The sequence below is a fragment of the Primulina tabacum genome, chromosome 14 (genome assembly GCF_025594145.1).
Source record: "Primulina tabacum isolate GXHZ01 chromosome 14, ASM2559414v2, whole genome shotgun sequence".
NCBI classification, from domain to species: Eukaryota; Viridiplantae; Streptophyta; class Magnoliopsida; order Lamiales; family Gesneriaceae; genus Primulina; species Primulina tabacum.
This window is the reverse complement of record NC_134563.1, coordinates 4,739,347-4,755,194: the sequence shown is the minus strand read 5'-3', so window position 1 is coordinate 4,755,194 and position 15,848 is coordinate 4,739,347. Positions and strand designations below refer to the sequence as shown.

General features: G+C 33.6%; 1 protein-coding gene across 1 annotated transcript; it reads left to right on the top strand.

The window, feature by feature from the left end:
- Nucleotides 1-9,298: 9,298 nt before the first annotated feature.
- LOC142525347 (1,4-dihydroxy-2-naphthoyl-CoA synthase, peroxisomal-like) lies at nt 9,299-11,131 on the top strand. The gene is made up of 6 exons (XM_075629623.1): nt 9,299-9,660; nt 9,803-9,925; nt 10,022-10,309; nt 10,435-10,530; nt 10,619-10,741; nt 10,838-11,131. The coding sequence occupies exons 1-6, from the start codon at nt 9,406-9,408 to the stop codon at nt 10,952-10,954; spliced, it is 1,002 nt and encodes a 333-aa protein (XP_075485738.1). The 5' UTR covers nt 9,299-9,405; the 3' UTR covers nt 10,955-11,131.
- Nucleotides 11,132-15,848: the final 4,717 nt, after the last annotated feature.

The following is a 15,848-nucleotide window of genomic DNA, read 5'->3' as shown; positions in this document are numbered from 1 at the left end:
GTTAAATTATATTAAAATAAAGATTGTTTATTACACTTGAGTCAATAAATTCCCTAGCCAACCGTTGGCTTGCGGGGCATCTACTCTAACAATCTTCCACTTTCCCTAGAGCCAACTACCCATAACTATAATCCCATTGCTTCGCGATGCTTCTCAAACAATGGTCCTGGCAAGGGCTATGTAAGTGGATCAGCAACATTATCTGCAGAGGGGACTCTTTCGACCGATATGTCTCCTCTTCCCACGATCTCCCGTATGATGTGGAACTTCCTCAGTACAGGTTTGGATCGCTGATGAGACCTTGGTTCTTTTTCTTGCGCAACGGCACCAGTGTTGTCCCAGTATAACGGGACTGTATCAACTCCATTAGGAATAACGCCCAACTCTTGGACAAAATTCCTCATCCAAACTACCTCTTTTGCTGTAGCAGATGCAACAATGTATTCAACTTCAGTGGTGGAATCCGCAACGGTGTCTTGCTTGGAACTTTTCCAAGAGACAACCGCACCATAAAGCATGAATACAAAGCCAGAGGTCGATTTCGAATCATGTACGTAACATTGGAAGCTAGAATCAGTGTAGCATTCCAATTTTAATTCTCCACCCCCATAGACCATGAACAAGTTCTTAGTCCTTCTCAAGTACTTAAAAATATCTTTCACGGCCTTCTAATGTAGTGGACCAGGGTTCGCCTGATATCTGCTTGTAACACTCAAAGCATAAGCAACATCAGGATGCGTCGATATCGTACCATACATGATACTACCAATAGCTGACGCATATGAAATTCGTGTCATCATCTCTATCTCTTCATCAGTTTTTGGGACACATTGCCTTAGATAGAGTAATACCATGACACATTGGTAAGTATCATCTTTTGGACTCTTCCATAGAGAATCGTTTTATAATGGTATCGATATAGGTGGCTTGGATGAGGCCGAGCATCCTCTTTGATTTATCTCTATAGATTTGTATTCCCAATACGTAGGATGCTTCACCCATGTCTTTCATGGAGAATTTACTTGCTAACCGTACTTTAGTCGATTGCAGTAATCCTACATCATTCCCAATGAGTAGGATGTCATCAACATAAAGTACTAGGAATGTCACTGCACTCCCACTAACTTTCTTGTACACGCATGGTTCCTCAAGATTCTTAGCAAAACCAAACTCTTTGATAGTGCTATCAAATCTGAAGTTCCAACTCCTTGACGTCTGTTTGAGACCATATATTGATCTCTGAAGTTTGCATATCTTATGCTTACTTCCCACTGATGTGTATCCCTCAGGTTGAGACATATCAATTTCCTCTTTGATGTCTCCATTGAGGAATGCAGTCTTTACATCCATTTGCCATATCTCATAGTCATACTATGCTGCTATGGCTAGTAGTATTCTAATGGACTTAAACATAACAACTGATGAAAAAGTTTTCTCATAGACAACTCCTTGCCTTTTAGTATAACCTTTTCCAAGTAGTCTTACTTTGAAGGTCACTACCTTTCCATCCACCCCAAGCTTTCTTTTGTAGATCCATTTGCATTCTATGGGAACGATTCCCTCAGGTGGATCCACTAATGTCCAGACTTGGTTTGAATACATAGAGTCCATTTCTAACTGCAGGCACTTGGTAGAATCAGTATCAGATATTGATTCTTTGAAATTCATTGGATCACATCCAACACAAGACTCATCATGGCCTTGTTCATGAAGAAGCGTATATCTTGCAAGTGGTCTAATAACCCTATCAGACCTTTTAGAAGTTTTTACTTCAATTACTGGTTCTTGGGAAATGGGTTCAACTTCTATAGTTGAGGGAGTGTCTTGAATTTCTTCAAGTTCTATCATCTTGCCTTTTCTATCTAATAGAAATTTCTTTTCTAAAAAGGTGGCATTTCTTGAAACAAACACTTTTACTTCATTGGGATGATAGAAATAATATCCAACAGAATTCTTTGGATATCCTATAAAGTAGCACAAAGTGGATCTACTATTCAATTTGTCTCCCACTGTCTGCTTCACGTAAGCTGGACATCCTCATATTCTCATGTAAGAATATTTGGGAGTTTTTCCCATCCATATCTCATATGGAGTTTTATCCACTGCTTTAGTATGGACATTATTTAACAATATTGCCGCAGTTTCAAGCGCAAAGCCCCAAAATGATGTAGGCAATTCAGTGAATCCCATCATGGATCGAACCATGTCCATCAAGGTTCGATTTCGACGTTCAGAAACATCATTCAACTGTGGTGTTGCAGGTGGAGTCCACTGTGAGAGAATCTCATTCTCTTTTAGATAACCCAAAAATTCAGCACTTAAGTATTCTTCACCTCGATCAGATCGACGTGTCTTAATACTTCTTTCCAGCTGATTTTCTACTTCAGATCTGAACTCTTTGAACTTTTCAAATGCTTCAGATTTGTGTTTCATCAAATAAACGTACACATACCTCGAATGGTCATCAGTAAAGGTAATGAAGTAGGAATGCCCAAATTTTGTGCTAACACTTAGCGGGCCACAAACATCCGTGTGGATCAAATCCAGTAGACCATGCGCACGTTCCACGTTTCCATTGAATGAAATTTTAGTCATTTTTCCTTTTAGACAGGACTCACAAGTTGGTAGAGAATTTATGTCTGACAAGTCAAACATGCCTTCTCCCACTAGTTTGTGCATCCTTCTTTGGGAAATATGACTTAGTCTAGCGTGCCATATTTGTGCGGGATTCGGGTTTTCTATTTTTATTTTGTTTGTTGTTGAAATTATGTTTACTTGGACATTCACTTATCATTTCCAAAATATTTCTGGCACATATAATTTCTTATGTCCGGACTTCTTGCATTGAAATAAATATGTTCTAACTTACCGGGCTTTGCAGGCCTTTTAAGTGGCTTTCAGAGTTTGCCTCTTATTGGGTTTTTTTTCTTGTGAGGGACATAACATTTCTTTCCCTTACTTGGTGGGCCATTTTTCGTCTGACGAGATGCCCATTAGAAAAACAACAATTCCCTGATTTACGGTGCTCTCATAAGTTATAAGCGTATTGACTAGCTCTTCAAGGCTATCATCTGTCTTATTCAGATTGAAGTCCACCATAACCCCGTCATATGGGGAAGAGAAAGACAACAAATTGATGTTATCTAGTAACTTGTTAGGAATCACATATTCCAGGCCCACCACATTCTCAATAAGCCCAGTCATACGTACACCATGCTCATGGACCATAGCCCCATCTCGCATGCATGTAGTCACGAGCTTTTAAAAATGGTGTGCATCAATGTACGGGTTTCATGTACCATGCAACTCTTGCATGTGTATTCGAATGTCAGCAGCATTCAACATTTTCTCAAACTGTCCCTACAGTTCATTTGAATAGAAGCGAGCATGTTACACTTTAGCTTGTATACTATGGTCCTACCATCTTGCATTCTTTGTCAGTTCAGTAGGACTGACATTAGTGTGTATGTCATTTTCTCCGAATCCAGAACAATTTCCCAACCAGTCTTGAAAATTAGATTCGGTTAGCTTGTTAAAAACAGAAATGTATTACGTAACGAAATCGAAAATATACTGATACGGAAATAGAATAATGGTTGCTGATTATTTTAAAATAATTTTAAGATATAAAATATGGATTTTACTATTTTGACATTTTCACCACCCTCTGATGAAAAATGGAAATCGTATTTCCTTAGTGGGCACGTAGAGTCCAATTAGCCAATTATAATCCCGAATAATATCAGCCAATTATAATTTCTAAAAGGTAGAATCCAATTGCATCCCTATGCAACCTCCGCGTGTTTTGCCTCACGTTTAATAAGGACTCAATAATATGACGCCGTTTATTTTCGCGTGTCAAACCGACCCATCAATATTGAATTGTAGTAGACGATCGCCATGAGTTCCCCCAATAATATGAGCCGAAGTCATGGGAGTTCTACTCAATTCACATCATATGTCCGGTGGAAGTCATAGCTTTCCGGCGTCCAGGCCTCCCCAATAATATGAGACAGACACTGTCCGCGGGTAGCGATCAACATGCAACCACGGTTGATGGAAGGCAAGGAAAAATTAAACTCTTTTAATTTTTACTTTTTCCGGTTTGATATAAAATTTGAATCTTATTCAAAATGAGGGATTTTAATTTTAAAAAATTGTCTCATCATTTTAATTTAAAAATCGCGTGCCACGAGTTTGTATGTTTGCCGGATTCATGCAACTATATTATCTAATAATATACATACATGCATACTACTATATATCACATATGTCATAATGTGACATTCAACAATAAATAAGAATGATCGATCGACAATACTATTAGATCCATGTGAGCCAAACATGGATCCAGGTCCAAAACCTAGGTGAATGCAGGGATGCAAATGCAACTATTACAAGAGCTTCCAATCTTTTACATGTCTTCATCTCGTTCATCGGGCTCACCATCTTCCAGTCTTGATCTCCCACTATTTCTAATAATTACATTAAATAGCCATGGCACATAAGGGATACATCTCATGGGGTGGGAACGGGCTATAAACCAGGCCCACTTTAACAATATCAAATATTAAAAAACGAATAAAACAGTAAAATATCCTAACATACACCTAACACATTGGTCAAAGCTCTCGATCATCCTTCATGCATTTAATATCAAATATTAACATCAATTAATTAAACAATTTAATTAATTGATAAATCATATATCTAATAATTTTATCACTAACCACCACAATTATTAAAGAATTTAAATAAATTAAATAAACTCCTTTATTTATTTTCCAATTAAATCAATAATAATTGATTTCTTGTAAAACTCATTTTACCATAAATAATTAAAATCATATTCTAATTATTTATTTTACAAGAAAATTATTAATTTTCTAAAAATCAATTTTTCAAAATAAAAATTGAACCAATATTCAAAAATATCAATTTTGTCTAAAAATTTGAAAAATCAGAAAATTGCACCCTGAGCCCAAACAATTCAAGCCCACCATTCAGCACGCTTCCCGAGATGATCCCGGGCAGCCGCCCTCGCTGCCCGCCTGCTGCCCGAACGTTTCGGGCAGTGCCGGCAACCCCTGTGAGCGCAGGGCGCGCACAGGTGCAGGCGGCGCTGCGCGCTGGCGTGCTGGACGCCGTGCGCATTGCGCGCTGGCGTCCCCACGCGTGTGCTGCCGTGCGCATCCATGCGCACACGGACTGCCCGGAACAGTTCCGGGCAGATTAAATTTTTTTTTGTTTTCTGAAAAAAATAATTTTTCATGGTGCTATAATTTTCTGAAAAATTCTCTTGTGTGGTTAGAAACAAATTATTCAATATCAAACCATACGATTTAGAAAAACCTTGGTTCTGATACCACTGTTGGATCTCGGTTTTCTACACGCACAAACGCAGCGGAAGTTTAAAAATTTTTATTTATTTTGACAATCAAAATATGTTTTGCTTTGGGCGCTCGTATGATTTTAACAAAAATATTCATAGGATGTTAGAAAATTATACCTTTGTGAATTAATCACATGGCTCCTACTAATCCGGTATAACGGATCTAGCTCTTGATGAATTACTACGAACTTTCTTCAAGAGACTCCTTTCTTTTCTTCTAATCAGGTCCACGACTGGATGATCTATTCCTCTTCCAATTTGCACTAGAAAATTGGGAGAAGTTTTGCGTTGGAGATCAAGGTTTGAGAGACGACTCAACCTTTTCCTTGAAGAAGGTGGCCGAAATTTTTAGGTTTTTGGGAAGAGGGATTTTCGAATTTCTCAATTAGTGGTGGCTAGGGTTATGGCTTCTCAACACCTATTTATAATTAACCCATTACCTAATACATATAATTAATATTAATGAGCTTGATTAATTAATTGGGCTAGTCCAACTAGTTTATTAATTTAATCAAAGTCCATTAACTTTAATTATTAAGTATGTTGGACTTGTACTTCTACAAGCCCATTAAACATATTTCCCACCAATTTTAATTTAATATTTAACAAACTCAACTTTTGAGCTGAATAAATTAAATCGATTATATATTCAACATTTGAATTTATTATTTAAATTATAAATTCAACTCCTTGAATTTTATCACCTCCAAAATTTAATATTTAATAAATTCAACTTTTGAGTTTAATAAATTAAATTATCAAATTTTATAAATTCAACTCCTTGAATTTATTTTCCCAAATTTTATAAATTCATAAATTCAACTTCTTGAATTTACTATCTCATGAATTCAACTCCTTGAATTTATTTTCTCAAAATTTAATTATCATAAATTCAACTCCTTGAATTTACTATATCATAATATAAATTCAACTCCTTGAATTTATTCTCTCAACGGGAACAAACGATCCAGTGCTTGTGTGACCCTCAATGGTTTGGGGTTACAGCTAGCCATGGGTTCACAACTCTTTGTGATTCAGGACATAATCCTTTATTGGGGCTTACCCTAGTTAGCCCCATTCTTTTCATCAACGCCTTGATCAAGAATGCCAGAACTCATTTCTGATTGCACCCAACGGATCATGGTAAGAGCGTCTAGTAGCATCGCCCTATGATCCCCTAGGTATCACTGATAGTGCCTGCAAGAATCAGTCGATTATGATTAACGTACAGTACGGTCCCTTCATCTCATATATCCCGATCGAATCTGCAACCATTGGTTTATCGAGGATTGCATATTAATTCGATAACTATGTGATAATTATAATAGTGGCATCGCGTGTATTATTTGAGAACTCCTTCTCCAACGTACATCTCATACTCTGGCCAGAGATTCCATGCACTATTATTTCATCAGATCACATAGGATATCCACACCCGCAAGTGAGCGGTGAATCCCCGACTACAATGCACTGGCTCCTATATGTGTCGCAACTATACCCAACCTCGCCACCTGATGACTCTCCTGGAGCCGGTAAACGAGTCAAAGCACAGCCCTAGCATATAGAGCCTCAGTGTTGTCCCGGGTCGTAAGGACTAATGATGTACAATCATAACCAGAGACTTATCATCTCGATGAATGATAACCATTTGGAAAGTCCGAGGGAAGGTTGTTCGGTATAATCATCATATGACTACCCATCTGCATGTTTGCACATCTTTATGCCTTACCAAGAAACGCAGTACACAACATCACAGATGCTAGTCTCGAGCTCAAGCGACCTTTATCCCTGTTTTAGGCGGCTGAATCGACTAGGAACAAATTTAGAATATGCAGTGTTTACAAATGAGTTTCAAAATCGAATTACGATTTATTTGTATTAAAGCATAATCAAGGACTTTATCTATGCTGTTTGCATGAGTATACAGATAAAGTATAACAAGACCATAAAAAGTTAAATTATATTAAAATAAAGATTTTTATTACACTTGAGTCAATAAATTCCATAGCCAACCGTTGGCTTGCAGTGCATCTACTCTAACAATAACTCACACAGATTAACCAATTTCACTTTTTTTTTTACATTATGACCATCCCCGTTTTGACCTTTCTAGCGAACAATAAATATGATGAAAAAATAAATTGGTGCGAACTTACCAATAACTTTAAATCTAAGGGTTTTTCTTTTTCTTTTACTTTTTTTGGAAGGAAAAAATCTAAAATTATTCTCTTTAGTATGTTGCAAAATTATTGGAGAGAAATATGAAACGTCGAGGAAAGCGAAGTGGCAGCTAAATGTGATGATGGGTGAAAGATAATGAACATAATTTATTTAATTGTTTGGGTCAAAATCGGTTGTCTGTGCTTGAGACTTCTGCTTGTTTAAAAAATAAAATAAATTGCCATCAGGGCAGCGTACATGTAATAAATTAGTGAATATATCTGAAATTAATGATATCGTAAAAACTAGGATTATTTTATTAAAAATAAGATAAATTCTATCCCAAAGAAATTGGTCTTAAAATTCCAACTTTATTTTATTTGGATATCAACATAATATTTTTGGATTTTCTTAATCGTTACTTTTATAATATAAAAAAAATCTTGTAAATATAAAAAAATAATATATATATATATATATATATATATATGAATATATATGATGTGGAATTGGAAATATGGCTCGTGGATACTACCAACGGTCAATTTAGCCTCTAACTTGTCTCTCCAATTTTATTTTCCCAAAAACTGCGGACTTTTTTTGACACAAATAATATTTAAAGACGCCCAACTCTCAATGAAGCATGACAAAACATTTTCCATGAAATTAATCTATCAAATCGCCATTTTTGAATGGAATAATTATTATAATCAAGAAAAAAAAATTAAAACAGCATGATTCTTGTATCATTTTATTTGTTAAATGCGATAATAATTAGAAAATAAATACAAGCAACGCCCTTCTTGACCGATTATAGTTAAAGATAACGTTCGTGTCCTAGAATATAAAAATGTATCTATTCAAAAATCAAAGCCAACAAACGGAATACGAAGGATTGAAGGGTGTATTATATTGATATCATATACCGAGTTTTGACATGATAAATATTCATTGCATACATACGTGTGAGCACCGACTGAGGTAATACCCGAATATTGAATACACAAGACGTCACATCAACGATGGTTATACAAATATTCATTATGAGTGATTAGTTTAGTTTGTACATATCTTATTTGTATTTGAAGTTTCATGCGGAACTTAAGACAAAAACTTATGTGAGACTGTTTCACGAGTCGTATTTTGTGATAATATATCTTATTTGGATCATCCATGAAATAACATTACTTTTTATGATAAGAGTATTACTTTTTATTGTGAATATCGGTAGGATTGACCCGTTTCACAGATAAAGATTCGTGAGACTGTCTCCCAAAAGGCCTATTCGGAAATTAAATGTTATTTTACTGAATTTCAAAAGTATATATGTATGGTTTCTTGGTATTTATGTACTTGCAAAGAGGACTAACAACAATATTAATTAATTATAAATATTGACTAATTATGCTTCAAACCTAGCATGCTTGACTGCTTGTGCTTCCTATTTTGACCGGAGAGAGTTGCGCCAAAAAGCATGCTTGTAAATTTAATTAATAAATGTAAAAAAATAAAAAGAACACCATATGTGAATATTGACCCTACCTTATTTTAAATTATTATTATTATTATTATTATTATTGACTCTACCTTATTTTACATTATTATTATGAAAATTATAAAATAATTTATTCATTAATAAAAAAGTTGGCAGGGACAATTTTGGATTTTCACTCGAATTATTGTAGGCTTATCTAAATTATCTTATCTTCTCCTCAACCTCTATATAAACCTTCCAACACACCAAAACTGAACACAACACAAGGACAAATCCTCCAAAGTTACAGTCCTCTGCTTTTCGAATTCCCAGGCATTCAGAGTCATTTGGAGACCTACTTCTCGGAGAATATACAGCAATGGAAGGGATGACACAGAAGGATCTCGACCTTGTTAACAGGAGAATGGTCTCTGTTTCCGGGCATTTCATTCCAGCTGCCGAGAGCGGGGGCATTTCCATGTCCAGCTGCAGTGGAAGATTGAACGATTCCTACCATCGTGTGCACGGAGAAGTTCCGGGTTTTATCCCCGAATGGAAGCAGGTGCCCGATGAGTCCGGGAAGCCGTTCACTGATATCATCTACGAAAAGGCCGTCGGAGAAGGCATTGCCAAGGTACTTTTTCTTTAAATACGTACACCAGAAAATATAGATTTTCAGAGAATATGGGCATTTTTGCCATCGATGTTTTTTGCTGATTCGTGAAGTTATTACCTGGTTGGATGTGTTTTTAACACTGCATTTTTGTGGGCACCAGATAACAATTAACAGGCCAGAGAGGAGAAACGCATTCAGGCCACACACGGTGAAGGAGCTCATGCGGGCATTCAATGATGCCAGGGACGATAACACTATCGGGGTCATTATTTTCACCGGAAAGGTATAAAAAAATATATCAAAACCAATGCAATTTATTGTGTAACAGATTAGTTAATAATTTGGTCAACCTTATTTTGAAACTCCTAAAACTTTACAGGGCACGCAAGCCTTTTGCAGTGGAGGTGATCAATCATTCAGAGGCAAAAATGGATACTCCGACTACGACAATTTCGGTCGCCTGAACGTCCTAGATTTACAGGTGCAAATTCGTCGTCTCCCGAAGCCCGTGATTGCGATGGTTGCTGGCTACGCTGTCGGGGGTGGACATGTGCTCCATATGGTTTGCGACATGACAATCGCAGCAGATAATGCTGTTTTTGGCCAGACAGGACCAAAAGTGGGAAGCTTTGATGCTGGCTACGGAGCTTCTGTTATGGATCGTTTGGTAAGTGTTGAAACTCGAAGATTTCTGATATTGCAATCTGACAGAAGTGTTTTCTGACTGAGAGACAATGCAATAACAAGTAGTGGGATCCTTCATTTCCTGACTAATGGTGTGAATCTGAATAGGTTGGACCAAAAAAAGCTCGTGAAATGTGGTTCATGGCAAGATTTTACAATGCCGCGGAAGCTGATAAAATGGGACTCATCAATAAAGTTGTCCCAGTAAGTGCAGCTCCACGTTGTAATAAAACTCTCCTTTGATCACTTCTTACACATTATCCACTTACAAGAAACTACATTTATTTTACAGCTGGAAAATTTGGAAGAGGAGACAATCAAATGGTGCAGAGAGATCATGAGGAACAGCCCAATGGCGATTCGTGTCCTCAAATCGGCTCTCAATGCAGTCGACGACGGTCACTCTGGACTTCAGGTACGTAGTAAACTTCTTTCTTGAAGAGGCATCGAACAAGTTTCTTGAAAATATGATTTATTATATAGTAACAAAATATAATTTGTTGTGTTACAGCAAATTGCTGGAGATGGGACTCTTCTGTTTTATGGAACTGAGGAAGGTGCAGAGGGGAAGAACTCATACTTGCAACACAGGAAGCCCGACTTCTCCAAATTCCCCCGTCTTCCTTGATTTTCAGATTATATTGGGAAACTATAAGATTGTACCTTGAAGACAGAACAATTAAACCTGTTCGTTCTGTCTTCCTAAGCAATAAATTTTCCGATTTCACCAAATTAATTGTTTCATCATTTGTTTTATATTACTGTTATAATAGACTTGATGGAGTTGTTTTGAGCCTTTTCTAAATATTTGGATAAAATAAAGAAAACTATATTTATTAAATTAAATAAAGCAAAAGCATGCTTATATTATTTGTTAAGGGTATATTTTTAATGATTTAAAAAATCAGCCAACTAATATATGTTGGTTTCAGTGATAAACATTTATTATGTCTTTAAATAATTTTTTCGATTGAGTAATCTGAAATAATATGCATATGTTTGAAAACACAAGTCAAATAGTAAACATTTGACTAATTAACATGGTAATGAGTATACAATCATATATTTTAAACCGGATTAGTTGATAACGACGATGGTGAATTTTTTTAAATAAATATCCCTATTATTTTTCTTCCTTTTCAAATTAAATTATATAAGATTGAAATATTATTTTAAAAGTACCAATAAAAACATAAAATGAAATATTCATTTTGGAATGACATGTCACACCAAAAATCTTTCCAATTTACCCCAACGTTTTACATAAATAGATATTTTATTCTGGATAATATTATTTATACTTCATAATTTGTTAACCATACTCCAATATATATTTGTATCTAATTCATTTGTAATATTACCCACCCTAAATTTTTTCTTATATTATAATAATAATAAACTCGTTCTTTAATTAATATAATTCAAAATAGAAATTAAATTTTGATAGAGCACATAAATTTGATTTAATTTCAATTTAATCGTTAAGTTTGAAACGTAGTTTGTTTAATTTGATATATATTGTTCTCTAAGTATTTTAAACCTCGCTACTTTAATTATTTAAAATTTTAAGATTAATAAAATTTTGGTAAATCGAAATTTTGTATACTCCAATATTTTTTACGTATTTATTAAATAAAAATTAAGCAAAATTTTATGTACTCCTGCTAAAACTTCGGATAAAAATTTTGTTAAATTGAAATTTTTTATACTCCTCAACACAGAATCCCTGAATCACATACATTGTTTATATGAGATTCAAAGACAAATTAAGTTCTGCTTATATTTACAAACAAGCATATAAAGATTTTATTTGATATATTCTAAGGATCATCTGTGTAGAGTTTTCTGCTCACAAGTGTATCAAATCTTAAAAGATTTTAGTCTAAGTATTCGTACCTGAAAAAACTCTTACTGAGGATATTTATTTGAGTTGTGTTAAAGTTAAAGTGCCAAGAGTTTTATTAAGGCTATTGGAAGTTTTGTTGAAGTGGATAATTGTAATTTTTTTAATTATCAAATTCTTTTAATAAAATCTTCCGAAAAAATAAGAAAGAGAGAAGTAGAAATATTTTATCTTTCGAACTTCTGTAAACAAGTCTATGTGTTATTATTTTTTTGCATTTCATTTACTTCAAGGGTGGTCCGTCTATCTTGTGACCGTGTTGCCGATTGGTGTTGGCAACACTCAAGAACAACACTGACGCAGAGTGTTGATCGAATAATGTTTTCATTTGGTTTTTAAGCAATACGTGTTTGTTTTATGCATCTAGATTTGATTTGTGTTTTTGATGCATATTTTAATTCCTTGGAGTGTCAAGGAATTTAGCTTTGTTTCTTTCACTAGCATTGTTTTGGTGTGAACAATTTACATTAGTTTTCTAGTGAAATTTTTGTCATTAAGCGTCGCACAAGTCTTTGTACTTGTGCATATTTAATCCAAGTATTTATTTATTAAAGTTATATCCGTGTTAAATAATAAATTTCCGCTGCTGTGTTGTGTGCAGTGTTGACAACAGCCGAGCACAACACCCTAATTCTAATATACCAGTTTTTAATATTTATTTCCTGTTACTTTATGCGCAATAATTCTTTCAAGATCTTTTAAGGAAAAAAGAAAAAATATTTGAGGTTTTTATTCACTCTCATCTAAACACCTCCATTGACCTAACAGAAAAGTTAATGTAAGGGTAAACTTGTCTAATATTTGACTAATTAGATAAGGAGGAGTGTTATTAACACTTTTTGGAGCATAAATAACACTTCTATTTCTGTGAAGTGTATTGTGAATCAAGAAAGGACAACGACAACTGTGTTTTTGCATTAATGAGCTTCAGTCAAACGTTGAACGAGCAATTGCAAAGAACACTATAAATAGAGGATGCCAAGAAAAGCTTCTTACAACGAAACATGATTTGACATACATTCGAACATTTCAATCTTGCATTCTCTGAAAAATTTATGAGCACCCTTCATACTCATATCAAATGTTGTTCAATAGCCATCAATTCAAAGAACTTCTATCGGGTGATCAAGGATCAACTAGGGCTTCTGCCAACTACTCAATTGTTTTAGTCAAGACCGTTGAGGAGTTGCTCGATTGTTGAATATAAGGATTCATTATTTCTATATATTTGTGTTGTATTGATTGTGAAACTTATTGTCTCAATCATTGTTGAAAGTTAACAAGGAGTTTCAACTTAGGCATCCAATAAGACCTCAAATTGTAACATCTTGTAAAATATTTTCTAAGTGGAAGAAGGTGTCACAAGGAGCATGAGTCTCCGAGCATCCAAAAGAATCATTGTGTCATTTCATTTACTATATTTTTTTCATTTTATTGTCCGTTATATTTGAGTATAAAAGTATCACAAAAACTCTAAGACCATTTTCCGCACTTTTTGTGGTCTGACTGTTTTTAAGAGTAAAGAAATCAAGTCTTGTATAGCTATGCCTATCAAGACCGATCACAATATTTTTCAGTGTTTAAGAGAAAATTTTAAAGTGTTTATTCACTCTCAACTAAACGCATCTCTGATCCTGACATTCTTCCGTGTGTATTTACACTGACTGGAATCCCTAAGCAACATTTAGGTGGCCATTCAGACGGGCGATCTCTATAATTTGAAATTCATCATACCAAAGATTTTCTATCTTTTTCCCAGTTAAATTTTGGATATATAATTTTATTTAGTCTACTAACTTCTTTTATTTTGAATTTTCGTATTCAATTTTTAGTCATAGTATATTAAATTTGATATTTTTTCTAAAAAAAAACTTGCTTAGGTATATTGTACCATGTCAAGAATTAAATTAAAATTAGTCGAAAATTAAACATACCAAAGTTTGACCTGCTAATTGACTAGAAACAAAAGAAAGCCAAGCTATTAAATCAAAAAAATAAAATAAAAATTGATTCTCTCATTAAATTAAGAAATTGAAGAAACAAAATATGTATCTATGTCCAAGTCCATGTTAACTACTCCACGGTTATAACAGTTACCTAATGTGAAACATTTCAATATCCTCAGGATGATGTATAGAACAATAATTTATCAATAATGAAGTAGGTTCATCGCAATTTGTAATTTCGTATTTTAATTTAATTTTAATCATTTATAATACATAAATAATATTCAAGTGAAAACATGTCGAATTGGAGATATGGCTCGTGGCTACTATCAACGGTCAATCTACCCTTTAACTTGACTCTCCAATTTTATTTTTCTAATTTTTTTTTGCAACGAGTAATAATATTTAAATCCCCATACAACATGAAGCGCAAATGGACAAAATTCCATTAAACTAATATATTATTCAATCGCCATTTTTGAATGATAGCATTATTCTAAGTCAAGAAAACATTAAAACAACATGATACTTGTTTCTTTTTTATTTGTTAATGCTACGATAAGCTAGAAAAACAATAAAATGCGACGCCGTTCTTGATCAGTTTAGATAAAGTAGTGCCATGGAATATAAAAATGTATATATTCCAACAATCAAAGCCAATAATTGAATGTGTATTATAGGGACATGATTTATATTAATTTATCATCGTAAAATAATGTTTTTTTTTTCCCTCAAGATTTATGTATTAAATTCAATTTGAAGTAAATACATTTGAATAATTATAATATATTTTACAACCTAGCAAAATATATACCATTCTATCAAAGATTTCTTGATCTAATTGCGAAAAAGTAGGTCTCTTATGAGACGAGTCAACCCTACCGATATTCACAATAAAAAGTAATATTTTTAGCATAAAAAATAATATTTTTTCATTGATGACCAAATGAGAAAGGTCTTGAAGTAGAGTTTTCATTCGCGTAGATTCTTTAGTTAGATAAAAATTCAATGACTCATATATTTATATAAATAACAATATCATTATATTTCCTATTTTATAAAGCATGAGATTATCATAATAATTTGTAAGTTGGTATAAACAAAAAATATATATATTTCTAACCTTGTCTCTTAATTTCTACTAATAAAATAGAAACTCGAATAAAATAATTTAAATAAAGAAAAAATTAAACCAATATTACTATATTTTTTTATTATAAAAAATCACATAAAATTATAACTAATATTAAAATTTAATCTAGCCAAAAGTGGCTAAGTATCTACGGTTCCTTTATATTTGTGTACTTACAAAAATATGTATTCTAACTAATACTTATGTTTCAAAGTAAGCATGCTTTGTGCTTCCTATTTTGAATAGAGAGTGTTGCAACAAGGAGCGTGTTTCTATATTTAATTTAAAATTGTAAAAAATAAAAAGAACACCATCTTAGAATATTGACCCTACCTTATTTTACATTATTATTTCTATATTTAATTTAAAATTGTAAAAAATAAAAAGAACACCATCTTAGAATATTGACCCTACCTTATTTTACATTATTATTATTATTATTATGAATATTTATAAAATAATTTATTCATCAATAATACAATTTTGGATTTTCATTCTAATTATTGTAGGCTTGCCAAAATTATCTTCTCCTCCTCAACCT